This window comes from Centruroides sculpturatus, unplaced genomic scaffold (assembly GCF_000671375.1).
Source record: "Centruroides sculpturatus isolate CEXI.00-Female unplaced genomic scaffold, Cexi_2.0 scaffold5, whole genome shotgun sequence".
Lineage (NCBI taxonomy): Eukaryota > Metazoa > Arthropoda > Arachnida > Scorpiones > Buthidae > Centruroides > Centruroides sculpturatus.
This window is the reverse complement of record NW_019384397.1, coordinates 1,182,040-1,202,297: the sequence shown is the minus strand read 5'-3', so window position 1 is coordinate 1,202,297 and position 20,258 is coordinate 1,182,040. Positions and strand designations below refer to the sequence as shown.

The 20,258-nt window shown below is 30.1% G+C and overlaps 2 protein-coding genes across 2 annotated transcripts in view; both read left to right on the top strand.

The window, feature by feature from the left end:
* Positions 1-14,081, top strand: part of LOC111618474 (protein RRP5 homolog) — a 46,291-nt gene extending 32,210 nt beyond the window's left edge. The window contains exons 16-21 of the mRNA XM_023360017.1: positions 17-82; positions 5,005-5,196; positions 9,334-9,408; positions 9,515-9,610; positions 9,693-9,915; positions 13,761-14,081. Of these exons, the coding sequence (XP_023215785.1) occupies positions 17-82; positions 5,005-5,196; positions 9,334-9,408; positions 9,515-9,610; positions 9,693-9,915; positions 13,761-13,918 (810 nt within the window). The 3' untranslated portion in view covers positions 13,919-14,081. The remainder of the gene's footprint in view (positions 1-16; positions 83-5,004; positions 5,197-9,333; positions 9,409-9,514; positions 9,611-9,692; positions 9,916-13,760) is intronic.
* A 4,679-nt stretch (positions 14,082-18,760) lies between these two features.
* LOC111618456 (protein RRP5 homolog) overlaps positions 18,761-20,258 on the top strand; it is a 35,523-nt gene continuing 34,025 nt past the window's right edge. The window contains exon 1 of the mRNA XM_023360001.1: positions 18,761-18,875. The gene's annotated coding sequence lies outside the window, so the exon portion shown is untranslated. The remainder of the gene's footprint in view (positions 18,876-20,258) is intronic.

Below are 20,258 nucleotides of genomic sequence, written 5' to 3'. Positions count from 1 at the left end.
AATAATTTTTGTATAGATAGAAGGTAAAGTTCCTTTTGGATTAAAAGAAATGGCAAAAGGAAATATGTTTGAAGTTGGAAATGTAAGTAAAAGAGTATTGATGAATTAGTTTTTATTTGAAAAAGATTTTTATGACAAAATAATTACCTTAACATGAATAGAAACACAGTTTCTTAAGTATTTATAATTATAAATAAGAAAGTGATATGATATATAAATTAGTATGCATTACAATTATTGTTAGAAAATTTACATTCTGTTCTATTAAATTTTGCTGGAACCAATACATAAGGTATCTATGAGTATTTATATCGTTTATCAGCTTTTCAGGTGTTTTTTACATTCCAGTTTTAAAATGTCACATATTGTAATTTTTTATATAGAAGTATTTGAATTATTTTGTAATAAGCTGAAAATATTTTAAAAGTGATAGATGATCAGCTGAATAGAAAAATACAATGTGACTGTTTCAGTTATCTTTTACAATACAAGGTCTGTTCCAGAAATCTCGCAAACTTTGCAAATAGAAGTTGTTTGCATTTATCTAGAAGCTATTCAGTTTTGTTGCCTTTGAAGTAGTCTCTTCTTAAATCTATGCACTGAACCCAGTGTTTCTGACATGAAAGGAACACTTCCTGAAATGCTTCTTTTAAGATGATGCACAGCTGTACTAGTGAATTTTTCTTAATGGCATCAATGGATTCAAAACATTGACTTTTGAGAGTGGATTTAATGTGGAAAACAAAAAAGAAGTATGCTGGGCTTAGTTCAATGAATATGGAAATTGGGAAACAAATAATTTTGAGTTCTTGGCCAAAAACGCTATTATCAGCAGTAATATTTGGATGGGTGCATTGTCCCAATATCTTTCTCTCCAAGCAGTTAGTCTTTTCTTCCTCACTGCTTTATAAAGGACATGTCATCATCTCCAGGTAGTATTCATGGCAAATAACACCTTCAGAATCAAACAAAACAGTGAATAAGACCTTCACATTCAACTGAACTTGTGTCTTTTGGGTCATGGTGAAAATTTTTCATCCATTGTGACATTTTATTTCTACATTGTACCCATAGACCCCAAGACATGAGTCTATGGGTACAATGTTGATATGTATGACATGTGATGATGTCTTTCATGAAATTTTCATTAGATCTGATTCATCTGAGAAGCTTTTCACTTGCATTCACTGAAAGAAAATTTCAGCACATGTTCAACATGTGTTTATGTGAATGAATGTAACACAACAACAGATGAAGATAGAGCAAACTGCTTTCAGCAGATAGTACACAAAATTTATTGCTAGAGAGCTGTGCAAGCTACATTCAAATTCAGTTATCAGTCAGTGTGTAATTTAAAAAGTTTATGAACTTTCCGGAAAACCTTGTATATTGAATAAAAAACTTTTTCAAATTATTAATTATTCTTGCGTTTATAATCTTCATTACATCTTAATTTAAATAATTTACAAATAAATAAGTAGTATTCAATATTAATAAAATGTTTAAAATATAAAAAGCAGAGATTATCACTGTATATCTTCACTGATACCTTAATGCATACAATAAATAAAACAATTATCAGTGACATTGAATTTTCTATTTCTGTGAAAAGATTCCTTCAATCCTAAAACTATGTAATGAAGTAAAAATTTCTTTATTGAAATGCTTTTATCTCAAATGATATTTAGGAAATTACATTCTAAAAGAACGAATGCCTAATACCCCGTTCACACCTAGCATTTCGATCTAGACTGTGACCAAGTTCGGCAACTATGCCTTGGATTGAAATGAGGTACAATCGCAATCGACTCTAGAGTTCTTGAAACTAGATCCAGTTAAGAGAGATCCCACAATCCCACGTGCGCAAGAAAATGCAGGATGGCTGCAGAACACGTGTAGGTCTACCGACAGAGAAATAAAAAAGAAACTGTATTTGGAGATGATTACATCTGTCTATTATTAGATATATGGCAAGAAAAAGTACTGTATTTATTTCTAACCAAAACTTCCATTTTGTTTGTTGGTGTTTGTGACTTACCGCGTAGTTATATCAGTTTTATCATTGCGTTAATAGCCATGTTTTTCTCAAGTGGACTGCCTGTGCGAACAGCATGACGTTTGACTGGCAACAGTCTCAATCCAGATTGTAGGTAAATTGAGATTGAAGTGAGTCGTGGATTGTGTGCGAATGTAGTATAACAGTTTTTCTACAAATTTGATTTATGGAATGCATTTGATGAAACAAATTTTGATTTCTAAAGCTCATTTCAATAATAAATAAATACATACATAAGTAAAATTATTTGTATATATGCGTTTATTTATTTATTTAATAACTGATGTATTTTAGTTATTGAGTTATTTATTTATTATTGATATGAGCTTTAAAAATCAAAATTTGTTTTATCAAATGCATGCCATAAATCAAATATGTTCTAGAGAAACTGTTAGGCATTTGTTCTTTTAGAATGTAATTTCATGAAGTAGATTGTTTAAGGAGACTGAAAATATAGATATACTAGCTGTTACCCGCGACTTCGTCAGCGGAGGTTTTGCAAGCAAACCCCATTTACATCCAATATTTCAATAACCATAGTAATTGTTATATAACACCTACCGCTGAAGAGAATTGCCGAAAATCAAACGAACTATTTTCAATTTGATCAATTTTCTGAAACGTTTACAATCGTTCTATAATCGAACCAATACGCAATAACAAATTCGAATTTAAAACGGTTCGAACATTTTTAAAATTGAAATATATAAAAATATTTAAACAATGTCTGAAATGTGATCAATTTAATACACCTAAGTACTCGATGAAGACTAAACGTAGTTGAAAACAAAAAATCGCATCTAAAATAGTACAGTAGAAGCCATTCTTCCGGTTAAGCTTAATCCTCTCCCTCTCCCCCCGCGGGAGAATTTAGAAAAATCCCTTCTTAGTGTCCATTCTCATGGCATACCCTACTAAAACGCATACAATACGAATACGAAATAACAAATTCGAATTTAAAACGGTTCGAACATTTTTAAAATCGAAATGGATAAAAATATTTATAACAATGTCTGAAATGTTATTAATTTAATACACCTAAGTACTCGATGAAAACTATATTCTCTCCCTCACCCCCCGCGGGGAAATTTCTAAAAATCCCTTCTTAGTGTACATTCTCATGGCATACCCTACTACAACGCAGATAAAAACAAAAAATCGCATCTAAAATAGCGCAGTAGAAGCCGTTCTTCCGGTTAAGCCTTAATGCTCTCCCTCACCCCCCGCGGGGAAATTTCAAAAAATCCCTTCTTAGTATGCATTCTCATGGCATACCCTACTACAACACAGATAAAAACAAAAAAATCGCATCTAAAATAGTACAGTGGAAGCCGTTCTTCCGGTTAAGACTTAATGCTCTTCCTCACCCCCCGCGGGGGACTTTCTAAAAATCTCTTCTTAGTGTGCATTGCCATGGCATTCACTACTAAAACGCAGATAAAAACAAAAAATCGCATCTAAAATAGCGCAGTAGAAGCCGTTCTTCCGGTTAAGCCTTAATGCTCTCCCTCACCCCCCGCGGGGAAATTTCAAAAAATCCCTTCTTAGTATGCATTCTCATGGCATACCCTACTACAACACAGATAAAAACAAAAAAATCGCATCTAAAATAGTACAGTAGAAGCCGTTTTTCCGGTTAAGACTTAATCCTCTCCCTCTCCCCCCCGCGTTGGAATTTCGAAAAATCCTTTCTTAGTGTGCGTTTCCATGACGTACCCTAACTGTGTACCAAGTTTCACCTGTTTAGGTTAAGCGGTTTGCTCTGGGCGATGATGAATCAGTGAATGAATGAATGAGTCAGTCAGGACAAGCAATTTTATATATTTAGATTTGATGATGATTCAGGATATCTTTTATTTGAAGTTAAGACCATTTACAAAAAATAAAATATTTTTGAATCTTTTCTTTTACACAATCTCAGAAGTAACAGTTAAATTGGCTTGAAGAAAAAACTTCATTAAAATGACAAATAATAATAGTTAATAAAATTCATACAAAGTTAAAATTGATATCAAATGTCAGTCTTTTATTAGAGGATCTGATGTTTTTCACATTAATGTAACCTTTGTTTTTAATGTGAAAAATGTCAGATCCTCTAATAAAAGACTGACATTTGATATCAATTTTAACTTTGTATGAATTTTATTAACTATTATTATTTGTCATTTTAATGAAGTTTTTTCTTCAAGCTAATTTAATTGTTACTTCTGTGGTTGGGTAAAGGATAAAGAAAAGACTGAAAAATATTTTATTTTTTGTAAATGGTCTTAACTTCAAAAATCAAAGAGACTGAAAATATTTGAATAAAGAAATTTTTACTTCATTAGCTGGACTGATAGTTATACAAGTGCAGTTCTTGTAGGAATAATAAATTGAAAAGATTCTTAATAGTTTTAAACTTGTTTTTTTAATTATTAAAATTAGCTGTGCTATCCTAATACTTTGATTATTGATCTTAATTTAACTGTCTGTAGAACACTAGAACTATATTACTTTTGGTAATTTCTATATTTTAAACTTTAATGAAATAGATTTTTTTTGGACTGTACTTAAAAGACTGAAAAGTATTAAGTATTCCATACCATATAAATTTTGATTTTAATTTTTCCATATCTACAGAGATATAAATTTTGATTTTAATTTTTCCTTATCTACAGAGATATAATGCTTTTTCTAATCATTATGTCCTGTGTAATGGAATAATTAAAGTTAGATAAATCTAATGTGATAAAAGTCAAAATTTAATTAGAATGATATGCAAGTAAATAAACTAAAGAGAAATACCGAATTGAATGTTAGGATTGAATCTTAGACAAGCTAAAATAAAATTATTGCTACTATTAAATTAAATTTTATTTTGAATTTTTGCTATGAAAATCGTGTTATTAGTTTTAAACTTTGCACAAGTTAAATAGATGGTTTTTGTTAAATTATATTTATTTTTTCAGATAACAGATGTTAAAGTTTCAAGTGTTTCAGATAAAGGCTTGGATGTCATAGTTTTGTCTCATAATATACCTGCATTTCTTCCAGTAAATCATCTGTCAGATAATCCTGCTAATTGCAAATATTTGCTTCATGCATATGAAATTGATGAAATAATAAAAGATGCAGTGTGTTTTTCTACTCGAGGAGTATTGGTATCCTTTACAAAGATTTGTGTAACTTATCTTGTTGGTTTCAAGCAGGCAGTATAACATGTTTAATGATATTTTACTAAAACTATTTTTATTGGTGTTTTATTTTGCAACTTAATATAGAAATCATTGAAATATTAATTATCATTTGATATTATTAATCGCTAATAAAATATTTCTGAGAAGAAATGGATTTCAGAGTTGGAGGATAAATACAATGACCAGGAAGTATGGAATTTCTGTAAAAGAATACAGGAACAGAAGAAAGGTTTTCTGCCTCATACTATGCTTTGCAAAGATAAAGATGGAAATCTTATAGAAAGAGAAAGACAGATTTTGAATTGGTGGACTGAATATTTTAGTGAACTGCTGAACACTAGTGCAGAGACTATAACACCAGCACAAGATGAAACTGACAGTTAAGGTCCTGAAGAATAATAGGGCACTGGGAAGCAGTAATATTGCAGCAGAAATGATTAAGTATGGGAGTCAACTGTTGATGCTGCTTGTTCACCAATTGATAGTGGAAGTATGGGAAAAGGAAGAGATGCTGGATCAGTGGAGGCTGGCCATTGTGTGCCCGATTCATTAAGAAGGGGGACAGAGCAATATGTGAAAACTATCATGATATATCTTTACTTAGTACTGTTTATAAGGTCTTAACCAAAGTTATGGTGAGGAGGCTCACTCCACTAGTAGAAGAGAGACTGGATGACTACCAGTGTGGATTTAGTAAGGTAGATTAATGACAGATCACATCTTCACTATAAAGCAAATAATGGGAAAGTGCTATGAGTTTAATGTGGATTTTCAGCAGGTTTACAACTATGTAAAAAGGAGGTCCTTGATCAGGCTTTGATAGATATGGATTTTCCATCTAAATTAATCAGATTGGTGCAAATGACTCACCAGCATGAATTGTCAAGTCAATGTAGAGGTTAACCTCACTAAAGTAGTTGAAATTAATCAAGGTTTGTGGCAGGATGATGTGTTATCCACACTGCTGTTTAATGTAGAGAGTGATGAGAGGGGTGGAAGGCAGTTCACCAACTGGCAATCTGTTCAACTGTGTTAGCCAAAATTTAGCTTATGCTGATGATGTTGGTATGCTGTCATGTAGCCTGGGAGAGCTGGAGGAAGGATTGTGTAGATTGGAAAGTGAAGTGGATGAATTGGGGCTTCGTGTGAACCACAGTAAAATGCAATACTTGCTTTTGTCTAGGAAAGTTGCTGCAAGGGAAGACAAATATATCCATGTTAGATGGTGTCAACTATGTGAAATGTGAGAAATTCAAGTACCTAGGAGTACTGGTAACTAGTGATAAAAACTCAAAAGAAGAGATAAAGGTAAGGATTGCAGTGGGAAATAGAGCTTACTGGGTCCTAATTAGAATTCTTAAATCTCGTAGCTTACGTAGAAGATTGAAGATGGCTGTTTATAGCACAGTCATTAAAGTGGTGGTAATGTATGGTTCAGAAACATGGACAATGACTGTGGCTGTGAAGGAACTTTTGAGAAGATGGGAGAGGAAAGTTCTAAGAAAGAAATTTGGGGCAGTGTGTGAGGAAGAGCAATGGAGGATGCAGAAATACAGTGAATTGGTAGAACTGCATGGTTATACTGATATAGTTGTGGAAATAAGGAGTAACAGACTGAGATGGTTGGGCATGTTGAGCGAATGCCAGATGATAGAGCTGCCAAGATCTATAGAGGAAATCTGGGTGGCAGGAGATGTAGAAGAAGACCATGGAAGAGATAGCTGGATGATTTGAGGAAGATGGGGGGGTTGGTGATTGGAGGAAGCATGCAGAAGATCATCAAGATTGGGCTGTGGTTGTCAGAGGCCAAGACCCTACATGGGCTGCAATGGCTAGTAGTAGTAGTAGTGGTAGTTATAAAATATTTCTGCTTTAATAGAACTATTTATGAATATTGATCCATTTTTAAAATACAGTAGCATATGAATCTGTTACTTGATTATTTAGAATATTTGGTAATCTGGCACCTTGTTGAAAGTAGCTGATAATCCAGTTGTTTTTCAAAGGATACTACTTTCTGAATCAATTGTATCAACTTCATCTCAAGAATAGTGTGCCCACCATTTCTCCAAAATTTTGTTTGTTATTATATACCTGTATATATATACTGTAGAGTGCCGTTTATCCGAATCAATTGGGGACTGAGGTTGTCCGGATAACTTATTTTTCAGATAATTGATTATATACGAAAAAATATATTAACCTATCCCGTGTTGAAATTTTTCTTTGTTGCATGTCACTTCACGTTGAATTTTCGTCGATGTTAAGCCTAACGTATACTTTTTAAAATAATACTTGTGTCTATTGTATCATTAAAAATTATTTTTTTATTTCTTACAAACAAAATAAATATATTGAAACAGATAAAAACCAAAAAATATATACTTTAGAAAATGATCTAGTATCAAAAACATTCGATTCAGCATGACACACAATCCTCAGAAAAACACCACACAAAAGTTCCAGTGCTGCCAGCTAAAAAAAATACACACCAACAAAAAAAAAAATATTAGAGTAGCCAAAGATTGCAGCGCCACAGCACTAGCAAAAATTTAAACTTGCCGACTGGAATGCTTTTGGATAACCGATGCCGTGTGTGTGTGTGTATATATATACAGGAGGATAATTCAAGATAATGTATATATATATATATATATATATATACATTATCTTGAATTATTATTAACATTATATTTTAATTTTAAGCTAATAATGTATTCTCTTTATAAGTTGGAAATTTTATTGTATTTTATTTCCCTTTTTTTGTTTTGTCCAGTTATTCATCAAACAATTGTCAGCTATCAGATAAGATATAGTCCTTTGCATTCATCTCTTGAAGATGTGTGTGTGAATGCAATACCGGGATTGTTTATGTTTATCAAGAAATGTTGTAAAGGAATTTTGCTTATTTTTATGATTTTAGGGATCCCCCTTCTAAATTTTTAAAAATAATTAAGAGAAACAAATTAGAATAAAAAAGTTATCAATTATTATAAATCTCTTAACATTTGGAGGAAAAGATGAAGGGGGATGATCATCATTTTCCCCCTTTTTCAATTGTGTTGGGTGACAGATGTTACTCTATCCAGATCATGTGGATGAATATAATTCATAATAGACATGAGAGAATGAGGACTAAAGAATAACCAATTGTGCTTATCTTTCATTACTTCAATATCCTCCAGAATAAAATCATGATTGGTCAAAAAGAATAAAAGAAAAGGGTAAAAAGATGAAAATCAGGCAAAAAGTGAAAGCAGAAAGTGAGAGAGAAAGACAGGGGAAGGGGGAAATGAAGAAAGAGAGATAGAAAAAAAGAGAGTGAACACAACATCCAGAAAGAAAGTCAATTCTGAGAAAGGAGGACTGGCACAACCAGAGAGAGTGTTAAATTTGGAGGAAATAGTCAGCAAAAAGCGAGGGATAAGGAAAAGAAAAGTGCAAAAGGAACCAAAAAGGAGATAGAAGGTCTTTGAAGAGAAGACAACTCTCTTCCTGGTATGTTGTGAGTCTCAAAGTTTTGAATACCTCCGTTAAGTGCCTCTCAGTTTTACATTTACCGTCTAGAGGCTCATTTCTGGACTTTGGAGTGACTCTTACCCTTGCATCTTACATATCTGCCTTTTCTTTTTCAGTCTAAATTGGAGGTGTGTCTGATAATGTGGCACCTAGTGGCAGGATCCTACCTTAAACTCTCAGAACTCAATGTTTGACAGCCCCAAGTCCCCACAATAGTTAAGAGGTCCTCAAAGTGTAATTTTGTAAAATATACAAGCTTGTATTGTGCTGAACAAGTATTACTTTGTTAGACCATGTGTTTTGTGTTCAGTAACATATACAGTTTTATATATGTTACTGAACACAACACACACACACTTATATATACATAATATAATAATATATAATACATGTCAGAAAGTAAAAATTATATATATGCGAATATTAATTTTGTGCAATAATGTGTTCATTAACACATTTGCATGTTTTTCATCTTAATGCAGCATAGTCATGCACTGTTGTCTTCAGACAGACTGATTAAAGAGCATGATAGATTAAGATATGTAAAAATCTTTTATATGATTGTCTTTAATCAAAATATAGATTGTTAGTAAAAAAAGTTGTTTTATTCAAGAAGCAAAATCAAATAAAGTAGCTAAACAGTTCTCAGATTTTGAAGTAAGTATTTCAACAAGAAATTTAAATTATGCTTTATGAAAAACATATTGAAGTTTATTTAAATATTAATGTTAATAATAACAATTATTTATTCTTTTTATCTTAGGAAGGAATAATTGTACCTGCTATAGTAAAAGGTTTTGCTACATTTGGAATGTTTATAGAAACATTTAATAATGTAGTAGGACTAGTGCCTCTTAAGGTAATATTTTTAAAATAATATACTTTCTCATTAATAATGATATAAAATGATTATTTAAACTATATATAATGTTAATATTTAGAGGATGCTTAATGAAAAAGTGGAAGAAGCTTCTAAAGCAGGATATGTTATACATCAGTCTATAATGGCAAAAGTAATTACTCTTGATAAAACAAAAGAGAGAATTGTTTTTTCTACAAAACTCAACAATTGCTATTTAGGAAATACTGAACCAAGTTTAGATATATTGGAAAATTATTTGAATGAATGGATGAAAATAAAAGAGTATTACAAAAAACAAACAGGTAATAATTAAAATGTATACGTAGTTTTTTAGAACAAATTTTTTATAAAATGTTTTCAAGTTTTTTTAACTAAATAAAACTAAAAACTTGTGATTCTATTGAAAATTCTACCTGTATAAACTGAAAATCAATTCTTTTTTAAAAAGTTTAGGAAATTTACATTGATTTCTATAAATTAAGAAAGAAAATAAATTTTGAAGATGTCTTAAAGTTTAAGCATTTGCAAAAAAATAATAATAAAATTTATTGAAATATATCTTCAAGCATGTTTTTCAATCACACTCTTAAAAATATATTCTTAAACCAATGATGGGCAACCTTTTCTGGATGTGGGCCACGGTGAACTTTGTATGTAAACATTTAGTGTACTGCATGCATTTTTTATTATGGCATTGCATAATTTAAGCCTGTTGAATACCATCTTATTATTACAGTAGATACTAAAATAATATATGCTAATGATATGCCGACTAGTAACCATATAGTTTATTTTCATTGTTTCACTGTTTAAGTTCCATTTGAATGCTTGCCAGGAATATCAAAATAATTAGAATTGCATAATGACATGAGACAGAAAACAGGAAATTAAAATTACATTGACAAAGCCCTAGAAGCCACAAACTAGGACTTCAAGAACTGTATATGAGCTATGGGTTGCTCATGACTGATTTAAACAATATCTACAATATCTATAGTTAAAAACAAATAATTAAAAATTTATGAATATAGAATGAATACTGAATGTCTTCATTTTTCACAAAAATATATCTTGCATTGTGTTTTATGCTGGTTAGGATTGTTTAGAACACAGGTTCTCAAACTTATTTCAACCACCGCCCACTTTTGAGATTAAAAAAAAAATCTAGTGCCCCCATATTTTTTAACTTACCTTTTTACGTTACCATCTGTTGCACATCTTAAAAACAATTATTACAAATATGTTTAAACATGCATTATTATATGGATAGGATAGATAGGGTGTGACCCATATCCTATTTCTGAAATCAAAGAATGTTTCAATGAGAAGAAATAAAACTATATTTAATCACTGAGCTTTCTACTGCTCCCTGAAAGCCTCCAGCCCCCACAATGGGGTGTTATTGCCCACTTTGAGAAAGGATGATCTAGAAAATCTCTTAACAATAGCAATAATGACTACTGTTTTATCAAATCTCTTTCACATTGCTATATATTTGAAATTGAAGATTTGAGAGTAGTAATAAATCTCAATATGGCATCTGTATTAATCTCAGTAAGATTCAGATAAAATAACTGTGTTCTAGTTTAGTAATTTAAGCAGTTGATACTGTTCTTATTCCTTTGACCAAATAAAATTGAGGAAATTCTATTTATTATCAATACCATAAATCTCTACAAACTGATTTAGGATGTAATTATTATGTTTTTAAACATTCAAGGAATTATAAATAGCATAAAAAATTTTTCACAATCATTCAAAAAATGTCTGTAAACCATAATCATCAGAATAAGTTACAATATGAGTTATGATACAGAACATATGAGTTACAATATGTTACACTACATTAATTATTTTATCTTTATATACAATCTTTAATTTGCATAACTAATTTTACAATTATAGATTTCAACTCTTCAGATAAAATTCTTTTAAATTAAGATACAAAGATTAAAATTATTAACTTTATACACAAGGAAATGGAATAAGTGTAAATTTTAAAATTCAATCATTAAAAAGATAAGGTGGTGTATATAATATTATAAAAATACAAGGGTAGTCCCAGAAGTACCCGACCTAACAAAGAAGACACAAAAAATTTGGTAAAACATCTCTCTATTTTTCAACATAGTCTCCTTTTAGCTCGATACACTTTTTCCAACAATGTACAATACCTTCGATCCCCTGTTTATAGTGAGAACTGTCGAGCTTCTCAAAATAGCCATCAACTGCAGACTCCACTTCTTCATTGTTGGCAAATCTTTTATCACCAAGCCATTTTTTTAAGTTTGGAAAGAGAAAACAATCCGAGGGGGCTAAATCTGGCTAATAGGGTGCGTGAGGAAGCAATTTGAACCTTAACTCATTGATTTTGGCCATCGCAATAACGGATGTGTGAACTGGTGTGTTGTCTTGATGAAACAACACTTACTTTTTCGCCAAATGTGGCCGTTTTTTCTTGATTTCATCACTCAAGCGCTGCAATAAGTTTGCGTAATACTTGCTGTTGTTTGTTTTTCCTGGGTGCATCCCAAAAAACTGACGCCATGACCTTGCCAGCAGATGGAACTGTTTTCGCCTTCTTTGGAGCTGATTCTCCCCTTTTAGTCCATTGTTTCGACTGTTCTTTCATCTCAGGTGTGAAGTGATGGACCCATGTTTCATCCATGGTTATGAATTGACGCAAAAACTTGGCTTTGTTGCTGTGAAACATTGCCAAAGACTCGATTCAAACATCCTCACGACGCTGTTTTTGTCTCATCGTTAGCAAATGCAGCACCCATCTTGCGCACAGCTTTCTCATGTCCAAATTTTCAGTTAAAATGCGATGTACAGCACTTTTTGAAATGCTTACCATGTCTGTTAGCTCTTACACTTTGAGTCGACTGTCATCCAATACTATTTTGTGGATTTTTTCCACCTCTTCTGGCATGGTCACCTCACTTGGTCGACCACTATGATGTTCGTCTTGGCAGCTCGTACGGCCTCGTTTAAACTCTGCCACCCAATATTTTATTGTTGTAAACGAGGGAGCAGACTTCCCAGAGTAGAATCTAGCTCAGCTTTAATATTGGTTGGACTGAAACCTTTCAAATGAAAGTATTGTATCACATAATGATGACAAATTTTTTCCATGTTTACAAATTCACTGAGATTGTTCATTATTCACGGCTGCCAAAAAATACTATACAACGTAACGTCTTCAAACTTAAGCTTTATAAGGTTAATACTTTCGAACACAGTCGTTTTTTTTTTTTCAAACAAGTACCGCCATCTTTGTCAGGTCGGGTACTTCTGGGACGACCCTCGTACCAAATTCTAAAATAATGTTTTAATTTGACATTAAAAGTACCTATGTGAAATTCAATGTTTTGTGTACTGTATAGCTAAGGTCTGTCCCAAAAGTTTAGGTAAAATGAGTTTTCATGAAGAACTTTTAAAATACTGAACATTCGACTGATTTAATAAGTGAAATGAGATCACATCACATCAAATATAAAAGATAAACTGAGGAAACAGGCGAAGTATTGTTGCATTTTTTCCATTTAACTGTACTTCAACAACTTTAAGCAATGTAGTAGTAATTTAGTATCTTAATAGATTTTTCAGAATTTTAATCAAATATGTTTAATAATTATTTATAGATGTCTTTTATATAATTTAAATAAATTTATGTAAGGATAGAATTAATTAACTATTAGATGAAGATGAAACAATATGACCAAAATATATATTCAATATTGTAGTATTTTTAGATTTTTAGCAATCCTTTACATAAATTTTTAAATTGTAATCTTACAGTATAGAGATAGTGGAATCTGCATCTACAATTTCAATGTCCTATCACTCTAGTTATTGCACCAAAATCTTTAAATCAACTTTTTCTAAATCTATATGAATCATATAGATCTAAAGGCAATCAATTTAGAATGTTTAAATGGTGTAATTGATTAACTAATGATTTTAGAAAATAATTTTTGAATTGGATATTGTAGGTTTAAACTACAATTTCTACAATTTCATAATTAGAGTTTTTTGTATTTGTGATAAATCTCCATATTTGCCTTCACTGCCTTCCTATCTCTGTACTCATATATATATATTTTTTGAAGATATTCAAGTATTAAAGTTTTATTTCATTGTAAAGGAATGAAAAAAAAGTTGGCAAAATTGGAAATAGGACAAGTGGTAAATGTTACAATAACTGAAATTACTGATATAGGAGTTTTATGTAAAGTACAGAATGATCTTCCTGGAGTAGTTATCAAAGAACATTTGGGAGGTAAATTTTATATTTTTAAATAATAGTTTTAGAATAACTTATATTAATGATCAATTAATAAGGTCAGATTAACTGTCAGACTAGAATATGGTTAATTAATTTCATGGATATTATGTAATTTGGACTAGTGTTTGGCAGTTATATTGTCATTTATGATCAATACAAAACCTTCCTCACTTATTTCTAGCCGTTTATACATGAGTATGAATGTTTTCGGCCTTCTTAATAGGCCTTCTTCAGGTACACTGTGATCTGTTAGAGCTTCGGTTGATAGAAGTTTAAACGCTGCCAATGTTTATCTAGGCATCGTCTTACCAGTGACATCATCGCTGATGATAGGTATAGAAGATACCGAGGGCAAAAAATTCTTTCTTTTGGTAAAAAAGGGAGGTGTGCAGATAGTTCATGGTGGTATACACTCGCTAAACTTGGGGAATAAACTTTAGCGAGTATCCCATCATGAACTATCTGCACACTTCCCTTTTTTACCAAAAGAAAGAATTTTCGCCCTCGGTATTGTCTATACCTATCATCAGCGATGATGCCACTGGTAAGACGATGCCTAGATAAACATTGGCAGCGTTTAAACTTCTACCAACCGACGCTCTAACAGATCACAGTGTACCTGAAGAAGGCCGAAAACATTCATACTCATGTATAAACGGCTAGAAATAAGTGAGGAAGGTTTTGTATTGATCATCTTAAAATAATTCTAGCTACAAATGCATAGAAATTGTCATATATATTAAATTTAATTAGCATGATGAGTGATCTGTATAATTATATGTCAGATTAAATAGTCTGGAAACAAAAATCAGGCAGAAGTCTGGCTAGTGTAATTTGCAAAGTATATGTACTGAAAGCAGAAGTTATAGATTTGAGTCCAGCTGCAGACCAATTTTTTTCCAGAATAGTGTAAATTAAATAATTTCATTATTAAATTTAGTACAAAATGATGGCATAACTGCTTAATTTTAGAAATTAAGTAATATCTATGAATTTAATTTAGTCAGGCTTTGGTCAGATAGTTAATCTATCATTATCATTTATCATTAGAATAATTTAAGCTTAGTTGTCTGCATGTATTTATAACTTATTCCAAATTTTAAAAGTATATGCTTAATTATATAATCATTACATTTGCACTGTTTTTGAACAAAAAAATTTCAAATTTTTAATTGCTAAAGTTAAATGTTTAATTTGAAAAACCATCTCTATAAAAAAGTCCTCNTTTGGTTTTATGTTCTTTGGAGTTAAGCACAAATTTGCTACAGAGAACTTACTATAAAGGAACACTTTATCGATGGAAAAAATAGATTTTATTTTTTATAAAAGAAATTGCATTTAAGATCATATGCTTCTCTTCAATCTTTATTACGTATAATGATAAAACTGTAATATAACTAATAGTGACAACTGGATTAACTAAGTGTTGAAAACATAGTAAAACTATAAAATGAAAAAACAAAACTTCTAAAACCATAGAAAAAATTGACAAATAAAAGGAGTAAAAACTTTAAAACTGATACAAACTGGCTAAAAATCAAGCTATAAAATGCTTCACTGTTTATAAATGGTTAGAGCAAGTAATATAGAAAGAGAAGATACAATATTTTTTAAGATATAAACAAAAAATAATAAATAGAAATACACAACAAAAATGAATTATAATAGATTACAGATTTAGATAAATGTCAGCTTAGTACAGTGGGTGATCGGTTAACGAACAAATTGGATATTGAACACTTTCACAAAAGATTTTTATGATCAGACAACGAACACTTCACTGAACAAACACAAGAAGAAGCGACATAAAATAACGAATACCGATTGGTCTTCCTTTGTCTTCAGGCAACAATTCAAAATATTTTGGAGCACAGGAGACGTCAACATCGACGTTCAACCCAGTATATACTGATCGAATAGTATTCACCCGAACTTTGAAATTTTCCCTTGTAATTTCAGCCTTTTATATTTCTGACAGAAACAATTCTTTTATGTTTTCTGCAAAAGCAGATTAATGCTGATATCTGCTATTAAAGATCTTTTGAAGAAATGGGAGGATGTCAGAACAACGGTCTTAAAATGGCATCTAAACCAGGTTGAGGTTAATTGGCTTAAGGATCTCTACAATTACAATGCTATTAATTACTTCTGAAAAATCATGAAGACAGAAAAGCAATAGACATTGGACAGATTCTTTAACATCCACAAATGGAAAAAACATGACTAATAAAAATGCAAGACCGTGTATATATGTATTTTTATTATTACATATGAATAAATGTAGTAAGAAAGTATGTATTTTTTATTTTTTGGGGGTCTCCAGAATGAATTAATCAAATTCCCATAGAAACCTATAGTAAATCAATAATCGGTTAATGAACAATTCGGATAGTGAACAAAGTCTTGGAACGGATTATGTTCGTTAACCGATCACCCACTGTATTTTGTAACTATTATATTTATGTAACTTTTTGGAAATAGAATTTTTATTGCAAATCTTGCTAGCTACTACCATATGTGTGTGATATTGAAGTGAAAATCTGCAATAACTCCAATATATATCATGAGAACCCAGGGCTCTGGGATAATCTTGTTTCACATTCAGCATGGAAATGGAAATGAAATGAAGAAAGATTTGTAAAATCTGTGTCTTTAACTTGCAAATTTATTATCTTCTGAGTGGAAAAAGATATATTAGAATCATCCAGAGTTTTAGGAGGGTTTAGTTTAATTGCTACATGAGATACGTAGGTCAATGATGGAGTTAGACATTCATAAAACAAAATGACAAAATAATAAAAATGTTTATTTACTGATTTTTTTCTGTAACAATAGCTAGTTGTAACTGAAATAAAAAACACCAGCAAATTTAAACTATTGTATTGCAAACAAATAACTAATATTTTAAACATGAAACATTTCAATACTGGGGTACAAATGGCATCACATGATTTCACCTATGTACTCACAGACTATGCAAAGGAGCACATGCTCCTTTGCATAGTCTGTGTTTTGGTTGCTTCTTGGTATGGTTGTTGAGCTTGATCTCTGTGTATCTTAATAAATCATATTCCTGAAGTTTAATTTGAATTTACTATGGTTTATTGTGTAGTATTTGGTTGTGATTCCAATTGTGGAAAGCATAAAGATCAGTTGTTATTTTTTTAAATCTGGTGGTAATTCACCTTTAAGATAAAAACCAGACTTTTCATGGCAAAGGTGAATGACTTAGCTTGCCAGATTTAACAGGAAAACTTTACTGATTCTACTAACAGACAATTAACATATTTGTAATAAACCTTTCATTCAAATATGTGTACAATGCATAATTGGTCTTGTTTCTGGTAATATGTTTTAAAAATTGAATTGTGATAACTTGAATTTTTACAGTGAAAAGTGGAGAACAGTGAGATGCTTTTCTTAATTCACACTTTAATTCTACTAAACAGTTATTTGACGATGATTTTTTCAATCATGAGGAAGGTAATGAATTTCTATGGAAAAAATTGGAGGAGTGAAATATTATGAACGAACTATCTTTGAGAAAATTTTTTGTGGAGTTATAAATTTCCTACAGGGTTGGTACAGTGAGAGACAGAATTAATTTACAATCTAAAAAATACTACAAATGGAACATAAGATTTTATTTAATATTTAAATGAACTGAAATAAAAGGTACAATGCAAAAATAAACTTCTTACCTTAACATCTCTTTCACAACTGGAATTAATGTTTAAACCTGCATCATAGAGAAAAAAAATTAGTTAAACAGAACAAAGAAGTAAAGTTTATAATGAAAATAATGTAAAAAATCAATGTAAGAAACTGTGATATTTTCACCTAAGTAAATAGTTTAATAATCTGATAATATATTTAAAGCAACAATAGATTGTTAGAGACTTTGCAAAGAACCAAAATTATGGTGACAAAAGGAAAAACTTGTTAGTAATTACAGTTAAAAATTACTTCTATACAAATACACCTTAATCAACTTAAAATATAACTTTAAATATAAAGCTACATTCATTTTTAGTAAGGCAGTTTGTGTTGTGAGTTATACAAATCTCTTGTGTAGATACATATCTTTCCTACAAGCAAAATTAAATCATTACCAACAGCTTGATAAAACATTATGGTGGATAAATCCTCTTGTCAAATATTAACAATTATGAGCTTCAAGTAATTTGTATGCCTTTATCTGATCCAATGTGGCAGCAATAATTGTTAAAACTTAATAATTTACATGTCACCATGTTCTATAGTGGGCCATGTGGTTAGATCATTGGATGAAAAATCTGTTGGTTGCATTTTGTATGGATCCCATCTAATAAAAGAAATTATCTCTCTTTTTTCAAATCATTACCTTTCAAAATCAGCTGCATACATAGCCAGACAAGATTTTTTTCTTGCACATTGACATAGTAGAGTAAATGAATAAGGTAAAGCAAAATCAGCAACCAATATGGCAGATGAATTGTTTTGGTGGTCAGAGCTAAGACATTAAATCACATGACTACACCCTCTATTGTTAAGACATTACGATAAATGATAACTATTGTGTTGCATTATTAGTCTCAAATATATAAATATAACCAAAATTCTGACTAAACCCTTATAATTTTAAAAATTGCAATAAGTGTTTTGGAATAAGCTAATTCTGATAATATTAGACTGTTGATAACAATATGCTTGATTATAATAAGTGATTCTACTGTGTATTCTAACACTAAAATTATTATTATTATTATTTTGATAATCAATGAAAATTATTTTTAATGTAGTAAATGGTAAAATATATTAAAAACCAAAATTTATTTGTTTCCAAATATTTATTAATTATAAATATTTAAATCTTTCCAGCCCAGGATAAAACAAATAATTAAATGTGAAGCTATTTTAATTAAGAAGTTCTTCATTTTAGCAGCACTTAAAGGACATGCTATTGGAAGTTTAGTATATCTTCCATCACTAAGGGTAATGTAGTACAATACATAGCCTACATTTTTTTTAATTAAAAATATTAAAAAAGTAAAACTTAGAATTTTTAAAAGAATTTAATAATGATTTTATTATTAACTTAAATTAATTGATTATGACCATACATTAAAAATAAATGAATGTTAATTAAAATATAATATACCTTCAACTCTAATGGAGGGAGAATTTTCAAACCCAGTAGACTGTGATGTGTTAATGTTTATTTAATAGATTTCAGTATATAGTATTTAAAAAATTTCTCATTAATATTTAGCTATTATTCAAATATTTAAATAAATAAGATGTTTATTTTTTTAATTATTCTTTATCAATGGAAAAAAAATTTCTGTAAATATTTTAGGAAATTGGAAATCTTGTCTTTTATGTTTGATGATGTAAACTAAGGATAAATTTTCTGAATGCATTTAAAACTGAAAATAAGAAATATAATGTATTGTTTTTAATTGTAATATAAATTAGTAAAAAAAAGTTAATTTTTAAATTATGTTGTTTTTCCTTTCAGATATTTTAATTAAAAGAAAAAACTCTCAATGAAAACATTTTCTAGAGAGAATCAGAAAGATATTTAAATAGTTGTAGATAATTAATACAATCATAATTATGTTTTCTTCTCTTTAGAGGAAACACTTTTTATAATTAGTTTAATGATATTTATAATTATTTCATATCAAATAATACATTATTATATACAGTAGAGTCTCACAAACTCAATTTAATGTGGACTGATAAGGTGACAACTTACCAAAAATGATGATTATTATGGCATAGTGATGATGCTAGTTTAAGTTCTAAACAGCAGAATTTTTTAAAAGTTATTACATGTACAAATTCATATACATATTATGTACCAATATTGACTATTTCTATTCCTAGTTAAATTTTAATTAAAAGAAAAAAATAATGACTATTCAGTGCCTACTTTCAAGTCAGTGACATTCATGTCATGACAATTTTGCAGTGGCAGTTTGGAAGAGGGGTTATATTCTTTGTTAACATGTAGAATTGATGTTATTGTCAAATGTTGCCAGTGAAGAATGATAACTTATTTGATCCTAGTGTTCAGTTATAGATATAAAAAATTGATCACATGCATTTTTGGTTTTTTTGAACAACATGATGAGTTTTAAGGAATGTTCAGTTATCAAGAGTTGAGTTTTCAGTACGTATTACTTAAAAATCACATCATCTACTATGAATGCAATGCAGAAATAATTATTATCAAGTTATATGAAATATCATGTATATTAAGTAAATACTGCAGATTTAATTATTGATATGATATTATCAATTTGCACTTGAAATTAACATCAGTTTCACATATTAACAAATATAAGCCTTATTTAAAAGTTTCACTGCAAA